This window comes from Chrysemys picta, chromosome 16 (assembly GCF_011386835.1).
Source record: "Chrysemys picta bellii isolate R12L10 chromosome 16, ASM1138683v2, whole genome shotgun sequence".
Lineage (NCBI taxonomy): Eukaryota > Metazoa > Chordata > Testudines > Emydidae > Chrysemys > Chrysemys picta.
Window position 1 is genome coordinate 2,740,609 of NC_088806.1, and position 12,176 is coordinate 2,752,784.

The following is a 12,176-nucleotide window of genomic DNA, read 5'->3' on the forward strand; positions in this document are numbered from 1 at the left end:
ATTCAATTACAGTAACCACCGGCACAGTCGTCTAGTCTCTCTCTTCATAGTCTCTCTTTTATGGTACAGTCTCCCACAGTCATAGTCTCTTAATCACCCCGCCAAACTACAGTCATTTGCAGTTACAGCCGTCAAGTCTTAGTCACGCGTACAGCTACAGTCGTTCAGAGATGCACAGTCTTCGCCATGCAGACGCTTAATCTCATACACAATTCCAGTCACGTGTCACGCCATCATAATCTCTTAGTTATGCACCCCCACACAACTACAGCCATTCACAATTACACTGTGTTGGTTGTGCGTGGCTGCACAGGTACGAGATTACGATGGAATCACTGTAGCTGTGTGTGAGATTAGGAGACTATGGCTGAGTTTGTGTGTCTATGAATGACTGTAGCTGTATGTGTGACTAAATCTTGATGGATGTAACTGCGAATGACTGTAGTTTAGGGTGTGATTAAAGAGATTATGGGAGACTGTATGAAAGAGACTAGGAGACTGTACTGTTGTGACTGTAATCATGAAGGGCTGTAGTTGCGGGCGGTGTAGTTAAGAGCCCATGACAGAGCAACTGTGTGACTAACACTATACAGCTATGACCACAGTGGGTGTGTGAGAGACTATGAGATTGTACGGCTGTATCTGTGCATGACTGTTGGTGGGTGTGTGATTATGAGACTGTATGGCTCTAGGTGTGTGTAATTAAGAAACTGCACTTGTCCACAATTACAAAGTCTCTCTCTCTCTCTCTCTTTCTCTCTCTCTCTCTCATACACACACACACACACACACACCAGTCAGTCACACTTAGTCACAGCTTTACAATCTCTTAGCTACACACACACACACTACTTTAATCAGCAAAGAAAGGAAGGTAGATAACTTGATGCAGCCCGGAGTTGTTGGTCTCAGTACAGGCGGTCTGGGTGAAATACTCCAGTCCGTGCTCGACAGGAGGATCAGACTTGAGATCTAAAGCTCTTTTCTGGCCTGAAAATTGATCAACTCTACGACCACACCGCCACACACAGTCGTCGAGTCTTTGGATTACACCGGTGCAAACTACAATCATTCACCGTTACACAGTCTCAGGTGTGTGCATAGAGCTGAGTCTTCATAGGCTGTACATGGAGAAGAAGCGTATGTGCGTGCACACACACACACAATATCAGACAGTCACCCGCAATCACAGTCACCTCAACAAAACACATGGAGCATGAAAAAAATTAGCCCCTCGGACACACACACACAGTCAGACTCGTGCTCACGACAGTCACACAACTACTTGGGATGAGCTTGACACACACACACATACACGGTCATACAGTCACTGTTGCACACTCACAATGGAAGACACAGACACCCAGTAACAAACACCCACATGGGCGACAGTCACACAGTCTTGTACAAGCGCAGCTCACAAGCCTACATGAGCACAATCACACAAACACCCACCCTCGCCGCTGCAAAACCAGTCACGGTGCTACAAACAAATCCCACTTACAAGCGCAGCTTTTCACAACCACCGTCCAACCACTGTCACCCAATCTCAGCTGCTCACAGTCACCCCGTCACGCACAGCCGCACAGACACAGCAAAGAAGATCCCATCCCAACTGCACAACAGCTCCCAAACATGACCCGACACTGTCACAAGTACTCATAATTACACAGCTGGACACTGTCACAACAGCCTCACAACCCCCCAGTGTCAGCATGCCACCAGCACAGCCACACCACCCCTCCTCCTAGTCACAGCCGGACACCACCACAGACGCAGGCCCACACCATCGCAACCATGCCCAGGCCCAGCCCTGCACCGTCACAGCTGCGCCTCGTCACGACAGACATCGCCGCCGACCCACAACCACTCCCAGCCGGTCACAGGCGGACACCATCACAGCTGCTCGGAGACACAGCCCAACACTGGTCACAGAAAAATGCTCCCAGACACAGCACAGTCACACTCCCAGTCACAGTCTGTCACGGAATGGGGGGGAGTCCGGGCCCTGCACCCCCCACTTCCTGCGATTCACCGCGACTCTCAGCCAGCCAGTAACACAGAAGGTTTATTAGACGAGAGGAACACAGTCCAAAACAGCTTGTAGGTACAGACAACAGGACCCCTCAGTCAGGTCCATCTTGGGGTGTAGGGAGCTCAGACCCCGGTGCTGGGCTTCCCTCAGTTTCCCCAGCCAGCTCCAAACTGAAACTCTCCAGCCCCTCCTTCAGCCTTTGTCTCTTTCCTGGGCCAGGAGGTCACCTGATCTCTTTGTCTCCAACACCTTCAGTTGGCACCTTTGCAGAAGAGTGGCCCAGGCCATCAGTGGCCAGGAGACATTCCCTGTGCAGACACTATCGCACAGGCCCTCTCGGGCTCTGCAACAATCACACCCCCTTATCCCACCACCTAGATACTTAAGAACTGCATAGGGTAAACTGAGGCACCCACACAATATTCAGAGAGGACATTAAGAACGGTCCCACTTTGTGTCACAACCCCACACCAGCACAGCCGCACACTCGCTCCCAGCCACAGCCCCCTCCCCCCCAGTCACAGCCCCACACCAGCACAGCCGCACACTCGCTCCCAGCCACAAACCCCTCCCCCCCCCCAGTCACAGCCCCACACCATCACAGGTCATCACCACTCCTACACCCCCGGCCACATACACCGTCCCACCACCGGTGGTGGTGGCCAGGTAACGAGGGAGGGGGCGTCGCCCGGCAGACCCTTTAAGCAGCACCGTTGCCCCCAGCTCAGCTCCCCCCTCCCGCCCCCTCGTGGCCGCCGGGGCAGCTGTGGGCCCAGATGGTGTCGCTCCTGAACAGGGCCGAGTCCAGGTCCAGCTGGTGGCCTTGCACCTGGATCCCCCGCAGGCAGCCCTGGAAGGCCCCCCACTCCTGGGGCCTGGGGGTCTCGCCCCCTTCTGCAAGGGAGATATCATTTCAGAAGGAGGGGAGAGAGGGGACCCCCCCCCGGCATCCCCCACCACCCACACAGCCACCCCTTCTTGGAGGAGGGTCTCACATCAAGGCCAGCCGAGCTAACCTGGGATGGGGGCACAGTCAAGGCCGTCCCAGGTGTGGGGGAAGCCATCAAGTGGTACCCAGGGGTGGAGGAAGTTGCTACCGCGGGCCGGCTGGGCGGGGCAGGGAACGTACCTGGCAGCCCGCCAATGAAGAGCCGCCCATCCTGGCCCAGCCAGGCCTCCTGCAGCCACTGGAAGTCGGGGGGCTGGCCAGGCAGGGTGTCCCCGTGGTTGCCCAGCTGCAGGGCCAGCTGGGTGGGGGAGACCCGCAGGCGCAGGGGGGCGTCCAGGCAGGGCCCCTCCGGCAGGGGCAGCTGCAGCTCGGTCCGATTACCCAGACGCGCCACCAGGGCCTGCGGGAGAGTGAGGGGGAGGGTCAGGGGGAGACGGAGACGGGTCTCCCCAAATCTGCCCCCATGCTACACGTGAGTGGCGATTCCCCCCCCGATGGTGCCCCCAGTGAGCGGGTCCCTGGCACTGCACCCCCCCATGAGCAGATTCCTGGCACAGCGCCCCCCAGTGACCAGATCCAGGGCCCCGTCCGCCTGGTGAGTGGATCCCCACAGCACTATGTCCCCTGGTGAGTGCATCCCTGTCACCACATCCTCCTGGAGAGAGGATCCCAGCACCACGCCCCGTGGTGAGCGGATCCCTGGCACTGTGCCGCTGAAGTGAGCAGATCCCCTGCACCATGGCCCTGGTGAGCAGATCCCTGGCACTGAGTCCTCCCTGTGAGCGGATCCCCTGCACCACGCCCCGTGGTGAGCGGATCCCTGGCACTGTGCCGCTGAAGTGAGCAGAGCCCCTGCACCATGGCCCTGGTGAGCGGATCCCTGGCACTGTGCCGCTGAAGTGAGCAGATCCCCTGCACCATGGCCCTGGTGAGCGGATCCCTGGCACTGAGTCCTCCCTGTGAGCGGATCCCCTGCACCACGCCCCGTGGTGAGCGGATCCCTGGCACTGAGTCCTCCCCGTGAGCGGATCCCCAGTCTTTCCCCCTCGTGAGCGGATCCCTGGCCCCACGCCCCCCCAGTGAGTGGGTCCCTGCCACTCCGCCCGTCCAAGTGAGCAGATCCCTGGCACTGTGTCCTCCCCAGGAGCGGATCCCCAGCATCTCCCCTTGGTGAATGGATCCCTGGCACCACGCTCCCCCAAGTGAGCAGATCCCTGGCACCATGCCCCTCACCCAGCGCCCTCCCCCCATGGGGACCCCCCCATCCTGCCCCCCCCCGGGACTCACCGTGGGCTGCAGGGCCAGGGTCAGTGCCAGGCTCCCGTCTGGGGCCCCCACAGCCAGCACCAGCCCCGTCTGCCGGGGGGCCCGGAGCCCCAGCTCCACCTGCAGCCCCCAGCTTCCGTTGGGGGGCGCAGCACCGCCAGCCAGGTCTGGGGGGGGCAAACACCCGGGGCAGGTTAACTGGGGGGGGGGGCTGGACCCTCCCCCAGCAGATGCTGCCGGGGGGGGAGTTGGGGAGAAGGAGGGAGTGGGGGGTCACAGTTGGGAGGCCTGGGAAGGGGGGGCCTGGGGTTGTCACCATAGAGAGGCTGGGGGATCACTTCAGGGGGTGCTGGGCAGAGGGGGGTGGGATGGGGGGGTTACCGCAGGGGCAGGGGGCCAGACAATGAGACAGGATGGGGGTCACCATGGGGGCAGGTCCTGGGTGGGGGCAGGATGGGGGGGTCCCCATGGAGGGAGGGGGCTGGGTGAGGGGGGCAGGATGGGGGGGTCCCCATGGAGGGAGGGGGCTGGGTGAGGGGGGCAGGATGGAGGGGTCCCTATGTGGGGAGGGGGCTGGCGAGGGGGGCAGGGTGAAGGGTTCAGCATGGGGGCAGGTCCTGGGCAGGGGGTGGGATGGGGGGGTCCCCATGGGGGGAGGGGGCTGGTGAGGAGGGTGGGATGGGGGTCCCCACGGGGGAGGAGGCTGGTGAGGGGGGCAGGGTAGGGGGTCCCCATGGGGGGAGAGGGCTGGTGAGGAGGGTGGGATGGGGGGTCCCCACGGGGGAGGAGGCTGGTGAGGGCAGGCCAGGGGGGCAGGGGGGGGGGATCCCCATGGGAGGAGGGGGCAGGCCGGGGGGCAGGGTGGGGGATCCCCATGGGAGGAGGGGGCAGGCAGGGGGGCAGGGTGGGGGATCCCCATGGGAGGAGGGGGCAGGCCGGGGGGGCAGGGGGGGGTCCCCGTGGCGGACAGAGGCCGTGTTGAGAAGGAAGGTGAGCCCAGGCCGCCCGGACGCAGGGGTCCCCGGGGTACCTGCCGGGCGGAAGCTGGCCAGCCCGGCCCCGGGGAAGAAGCTGCCGGGCCGCAGGGCGCTGAAGCAGGGTTTGGCCTTCGCCTGCAGGGCGGCGCCTTCCCGCCAGGTTGTGCTCTGGTTCAGCCAGATCCAGTGCCGCAGGCAGCCGTCCATGGCCGTGTTCATCTGAAACACCGGGGGGGGGGGCTGAGAGAGCCGGGCCCCCCCAAACCCCAGCTCACAGCCCCCCCCACTCCCCTCCCAGAGCCGGGGAGAGAACCCAGGAGTCCTGGCTCCCGGCCCCTCCTGCTCTAACCCACCAGCCCCCACTCCCCTCCCAGAGCCGGGAGAGAACCCAGGAGTCCTGGCTCCCGGCCCCTCCTGCTCTAACCCACCAGCCCCCCACTCCCCTCCCAGAGCCAGGGAGAGAACCCAGGAGTCCTGGCTCCCAGCCCCACCTGCTCTAACCCACCAGCCCCCACTCCCCTCCCAGAGCCGGGGAGAGAACCCAGGAGTCCTGGCTCCCAGCCCCCCTGCTCTGACCCACCAGCCCCCACTCCCCTCCCAGAGCCGGGGAGAGAACCCAGGAGTCCTGGCTCCCAGCCCCCCTGCTCTAACCACCAGCCCCCACTTCCCTCTCAGAGCCAGGGAGAGAACCCAGGAGTCCTGGCTCCCAGCGCCCCCTGCTCTAACCCCCCAGCCTCCACTCCCCTCCCGGAGCTGGGGAGAGAACTCAGGAGTCCTGGCTCCCAGCCCCCCCCACTCTGACCCACCAGCCCCCCCTTCCCTTCCAGAGCTGGGGAGAGAACCCAGGCATCCGGGCTTCTCACCGGGGCCAGCAGGTGGGAGGCTGGGAGAAGCAGCCCCCCCACGGCGAGGCGCATCTCGGGTGCATGGCGTTCGATGATGGGGTACGAGACGTGGCCCAGGGTCAGCAGCTCGTCGCCGTCCACGTCTAGCCGCACGCTGTCCCCCTGATTCATCACCAGCATCTGGGGGGAACCGGGGGAGCACTCGGCTACTGCGGACCAACGGGCCCCCCACCCCTGCCCCTCCACCCCAGGGGAACCCCCAAACTTACCCCAGCCCCCCCTCCAGCCACCGCACCCCCAGTGTCCCTCCAAAACCCACCCAGCCCCCCTCTGCCCTGAGAGAACCCCCCCAAACCCACCCAACCCCCTGTCTATCTGCCCTCACATCCAAGGTCCCCCAAAACCCACCCAGCCCACCTCCACCCTGAGAGAACCCCCCAAAACCCACCCAGCCTCCCTCCAGCTGCCCCCACCCCCTGGGTCTCCCCAAAGCCACACAGCTCCCCCCCACTTCAAGGCCCCCCCTAAAACACCCACACCCCAGTTACCACTTCCCCAAGGGGACCCCCCAAAACCTTCCCCCTCCTCCTGGCTATCCCCACCCCAATTGTCCCCCAATGCACCCAGCCCCCTGTTCCTCTTCCCAGCACCCCCACCCCTCATGGGAGCCCCCCGACTCCCCCATACTCGGTGCCACTGTCCGTCGTCCAGCCGCTGCCCGCCCCGCACGCTGATGTTGGTCATGACACTGCTGATCTGCATCTCGGCCTTCCCTCGCCGCAGCCCCAGGACGAACCAATCGCTGTGGTCCCCCATGTCCCCGAAAAAGATCACCCCCTCGGGGTCCAGCGTGCGGAACTCGAAGGACGAGACGGCGCTGGGGAGAGGGGGGCCCACACCGTACAAAGGGAACCCAGGAGTCCTGGCTCCCAGCCCCCCCCCCCGCTCTAACCCACCAGCCCCCCCTCCCCTCCCAGAGCCGGGGAGAGAACCCAGGCATCCTGACTTCCACCCCCCACCCGCCATCTAACCCCCTGCAGGAAAGCCCCCCCACCTCCCCCGGGGTTTGTACCTGGTCACCTTGCGCAGGTCGATGAAGATGGTGGCTGCTGGGGTGGCGTCCCCCCAGTGCCGGCCGATATTCAGGGCCCCCTCCTCACCTGGGAGGACCAGGAAGCAGGGACTGTCCTATTGGTGGGGGGGGGGTGGCAGACAAGCAGTGGGTTACTCATAGGGCCATATGCATCCCCCTCGCTGGCCTCTAGGTGGCACTGCTGGGCGTTACCCTGCCTGCCCGTGAGGTCTCGCAGAGTGTGGTTGCCAGGAGTTCCGCAGGTTACCGGGGATGAGACTCAGCTCCCAATTGTGGGCCTTTAAATCGCCATCTGTTACCCCTGCTGGCCACCAGGTGTCACCGCTGCTCCATGGATAGGAAAGACACACTGTGGGGAGTGGGGGCTGGGGGATTAGAGCGGGGGCGGGCTGGGAGCCAGGACTCCTGGGTTCTCTCCCCAGCTCTGGGAGGAGAGTGGGGGCTGGTAGGTTAGAGCAGGGGGGCTGGGAGCCAGGACTCCTGGGTTCTCTCCCTGGCTCTGGGAGGGGAGTGGGGGCTGGTGGGTCAGAGCAGGGCGGGCTGGGAGCCAGGACTCCTGGGTTCTCTCCCTGGCTCTAGGAGGGGAGTGGGGGCTGGTGGGTTAGATCGGGGGGACTGGGAGCCAGGACTCCTGGGTTCTCTCCTCGGCTCTGGGAGGGGAGTGGGGGCTGGTGGGTTAGAGCAGGGAGGCTGGGAGCCGAGACTCCTGGGTTCTCTCCCGAGCTCTGGGAGGAGAGTGGGGGCCGGTGGGTTAGAGCAGGGGGGCTGGGAGCCAGGACTCCTGGGTTCTCTCCCTGGCTCCAGGAAAGAAGTGGGGTCTCTCCTTTTTCACTGGCTCCTGCCTCTCATCGCTGGCCTCGGATTGTAGGGTGAGAAGGGGGGAGTTCGCTCGCAGCGTCCAGCCACCCCTGTTGTCAGCTGGGGTACCAGGGCAGCTGATCCATCACAAAAAGCATGTCTAGGGCTGCTTTCACTCCCTGGCTTCCCCTACAGTGGAGCAACCCTGCCTCAGTTTCCCCTTTGAGCCAATCACCATTTAGCCCCGTGGCTGGCAGTCCCTTGCTATGCCTCCAGCCGGCTCGTTAATCATCCATCCCCACTCGGCGATAACGAAGCTAGTGGGTTAGGAGGGAAGGGCCTTTTGGGGGTCCTTTGCTTGGCAGGCTTTCGTAGTGGGGTGTGTTGTGAAGTGCGAGATCACAGGCAGTCTGCAGAGAACTAGCCTAGAGCCAGGCAGGGGGTGCTGTGCCTGTCTCCCTTCGGAGCAGCCTGTTTTGTCTCTTCCTGTTTTATGGATTCTTGGGTGTTATTGGCCGTACTGGGTCAGGCCACTGGTCCAGCTAGTCCAACGTCCTGTCTTCTGACACCAGCCAATGCCAGGTGCCCGAGAGGGAAAGAACAGAACAGGGAATCATCCAGTGACCCATCCCCTGTTGCCCATTCCCAGCGTCTGGCAAACAGAGGCTAGGGGCACCATCCCTGCCCAGCCTGGCTAATAGCCACTGATGGACCCATCCTCCATGAACTTCTCTAGTTCTTTTTTGAACCCTGTTCTCATCTTGGCCTTCACAACATCCAGTGGCGAGGAGTTCCACAGGTTGACTGTGCATTGTGTGAAGAAATACTTCCTTGTGTTTGATTTCAACCTGCTGCCTATTCATTTCATCAGGTGACCCCTAGTTCTTGTGTTGTGAGAAGGAATAAATAACACTTCCTTATTGACTTTCTCCACACCCATCATGATTTTATAGACCTCTCTCATATCCCCCCTTGCTGTCTCTTTTCCAAACTGAAAAGTTCCCATCTTATTAATCTCTCCTCACATGGAAGCCGTTCCAGACCCCGAATTATTTTTGTTGCCTGTTTCTGAACCTTTTCCGATTCCAATCAATCCTTTTTGAGATGGGGCGACCAGATCTGCCGGCCGTATTCAGGTATTCAGCTGTGACGAACTGCGGACCCCGTGAAAGACGTTTCCGGGATTGGCTCACTGCCCCAGATGTTCTTAGCAACAGTTGCGGGAAAGCTACAACTCTTTGTTCACAAGGGATGAATTATGGGGAGTTTACTTTGGGGTGGGGGGCTCACCAGGATTCTCCATCGCCGATCCCAGGTGTTGCTTTGGGAATTATTTCGGGCAGGTCTCTGGCCTGGGCGCAATGGAGCGGGCAGCTTTTGCGATATTTTTTTGACGAGGTCTCGCCCTGCCTCGGTTTCCCCCTTAGGCTCTCCAGGGCTGCTCCGTGGGGCAGGGGGGGAACAGGATGAAGTCTGCGCTCAAGGCGTGTTGCTGAGTGGTCTGAGATTGAACGGGTCATGGACAAGGACCAGCTCAGGCTGACCCATATCAGTGGAAAATCGGGGGTCAGGCCGGATGATCACCATGGTGCAAGCTACCCCTCGTCCAGGACCCAGCCCAGGGACCCTGCGGGAAGCTGCCGCACCCACTTTTCCTCGCGATTCCTTGCTCCTTCCTACCACTGCCTCTGTAGTAGGTTGTTTCCCAGACTCGCAGCCCCCCCGGCTACCCGTCCCCCGCCGCAGCTCCCTGTCAATCCACTCACAGCTGGGACAGCCAGGCCGCCTGTACACCCCGCGCGACAGCACACCTCCACCAGCATACCAACTCACCGGCAAGGGGGATGAGCCGTCGGCTATAACCACCCCAGAGCCCTTGTAGGTCTGGGATAGGTTGCAGAGGAAGGTTTGCCCGGTGGTCAGAGTGCCGGGTTGTGGGCTCGCCTCCTGGCTCTGCCACAAACCGTGGGCCCTTGGATAAGTCGCCCTGTGCCTCAGTTTCCCCACCTTGACCTACCTCTTGGGAGTGGAGGCTGTGAGAAGACATGCAGGAAAGAGGGCAAGGGGCCTAGAGACCACAATGATGGGCACCCCGTACATGCCACACACAGAGGACACCTAATAACCATGCCCTTGACTCTAGAGGCACGGTAGGCGTCGTCGGTCTGTATGTAACCCAGTGCTTAACGCTGCCTCCGGACTGGATGACTGGTGGAGAGCCGATGTGCCGCTGATTTTTTTTTTTAAAAGGCTCCAGAGGCAATTCCAAGCCAGTGAGTCTAACGTCAGTGCCAGGCACATGGGCTGAAACTCTAGTCAAGACCCAAATGATCAGACGCAGAGACGAAGACGATTCGTCGGGCAGCATCAACCTGGTTTTTATAAGGAAAAATCACGCCTCGCCAATCTACTAGAATTCTTTGAGGGGGTCGACAAGCATGTGGGCCAAGGGGATCCAGTGGATCTAGTGTACTTAGATTTTCAGAAAGTGTTTGATAAGGTTCCTCCTCAAAGGCTATTAAGCAAAGTCAGCTGTCATGGGATAAGAGGGAAGGTTTTCGCATGGCTCGGTAACTTGTTAAATGACAGGAAACAAAGGGTAGAAATAAATGGACGGGTTTCAGAGCGGAGAGAGGTAACTAGTGGTGTCTGTACTGGGCCCACTCCTATTAAACAGATTCATAAACGATCTGGAAAAAGGGGTAACCAGTGAGGCGGCAACATTTGCAGACGACACAAAATGACTCAAGATCGTTAAGGCCCAGGCCGACAGCGAAGGGATCTCACAAAACTGGGCAACCCAACGGCACGTGAAAGTCACTGTTGATCCACGCACAAGCATTCACCCCATGAAATGACAGCACAACCTCGGCGTCACGCACCCCTCGGGAGCGGAGGGCATCGGTCACTCCAAAACCGTAGTCCGCCGAACGCAGCCGACTTTTACTGCCGAACACGGCCCCCGCACAGCAGTAGGAGCAAAACACTGTTTTGAACCCTCGGCGTTCAAATTAAACCAGCCCAGAAGCCGTTCCCTGCCCTTGACACCATTCTTTTGGCCCCTTGCCCTGTGTTTTGTTAGTACAGTAGTTTATGTTTAACATGGTACTGTACGGTGCGTGCTTTATTTTGTTTGTTTGTTCAGTTTTTGGGTCTCTAATGCTGATCGCGTCCTTCCGGTGCCGGCCGAGGGGTGCAGAGCTGCTGGTCTGTAACTCAGGTGTCCGTAACTCTGAGGCTCTTGTGGGAATACGCAGTGGGTTTCAAACGGCCACCCAGCGCGCCATCAGCCTGTGGAACTCCTCACCAGAGGGACGTTGCGAAAAGCATGGGATGAGGTCCCGGAGGATCACTCCACCCTTAGAGGTTTTTAAGGCCCAGTGAATCCTCCTTCCTGCCCCGTGGGTGTATCCGTCCCATCACGGGGGGCACCAGAAACCCCCCCAGCTCAGGGCTAGCCAGACTTTTCGCTTCCCACCTGCAATTGTCCCCTCGCTTTCCCCAAAGGGAAACTGAGGCAGGGCGCAACAGAGGGAGCAGAGCTGGGGGGGGTGTTACACCATTTTGCCAGCATGCCAATGAGCTCCGGCACCAGCAGCTCGGCCTCCCTCCCCGCCTGCCCGCCCCCACACCAGCCTCACCTTGGCTGAGTCCCCGCGGGTTATCGGCTGGTACAGCAGGGCCCCGATGGACAACAGGACCAGGAGCCTGGCTGGGAAGCCCATGGTGCCCGGAGAAGAGACCCAGCACTGGAGCCGAAGGCCACCTGTTCCGAGCCCCTCTGCCCCGCCGGCCAATCTGCGGGGCGGGTAAACAGGGGCTTGCTCGCTGATGCCAACGGGTTGGCGTCACAGCCGGCTCAAGGGTCAGGGCTGCCCAGCCGGGGGGAAAAGATGACAGGGCGTTCGCCCCGGTGTGCGGAGGCGGGTGTCAGCTCAGGCCCTGGTTGGTTGGATTGAGGAGTGGGAAACTGAGGCACAAGGGGTGGAACCTGGTGCTGTGGGATGGGGGAAGCAGTGGGGAGGGGGTTAATGCCCGGGGGGACAGCTCCAGCAGCGGGGAGCCCTCCCATGGGCACAGGGACCCCAATAAACACAGGCCCCCCCCCCAATGGACCGGGGACCCCTTTCTCAGCCCTGCAGTAAACCTCCATCTCCCAGCAACCCCCTCTGACTCCCCCTGGGCAGTGGCTGTTTGCTAGGTGTTACATTGG

At 60.9% G+C, this 12,176-nt stretch overlaps 1 protein-coding gene across 1 annotated transcript; it reads right to left on the reverse strand.

Annotated features, from left to right (window-relative positions):
• Window positions 1–2,050: 2,050 nt before the first annotated feature.
• LOC112061297 (sex hormone-binding globulin-like) lies at window positions 2,051–11,832 on the reverse strand. The gene is made up of 8 exons (XM_065569250.1): window positions 11,605–11,832; window positions 7,145–7,260; window positions 6,760–6,949; window positions 6,091–6,252; window positions 5,281–5,446; window positions 4,272–4,417; window positions 3,165–3,384; window positions 2,051–2,929 (listed from the first exon to the last, which is right to left on the reverse strand). The coding sequence occupies exons 1-8, from the start codon at window positions 11,686–11,688 to the stop codon at window positions 2,760–2,762; spliced, it is 1,254 nt and encodes a 417-aa protein (XP_065425322.1). The 5' UTR covers window positions 11,689–11,832; the 3' UTR covers window positions 2,051–2,759.
• Window positions 11,833–12,176: the final 344 nt, after the last annotated feature.

Excerpts from the sequence above, each read along its gene's own strand:
- LOC112061297 (XM_065569250.1), bottom strand. The coding sequence starts at position 11,688 with ATGGGCTTCCCAGCCAGGCTCCTGGTCCTGTTGTCCATCGGGGCCCTG. Across the intron at positions 6,253-6,759 it reads ACGACGGACAGTGGCACCGA|ATGCTGGTGATGAATCAGGG; the intron begins GTATGGGGGAGT and ends GGTTCCCCCCAG. Across the intron at positions 4,418-5,280 it reads GGCCAGCTTCCGCCCGGCAG|ACCTGGCTGGCGGTGCTGCG; the intron begins GTACCCCGGGGA and ends TGCCCCCCCCAG.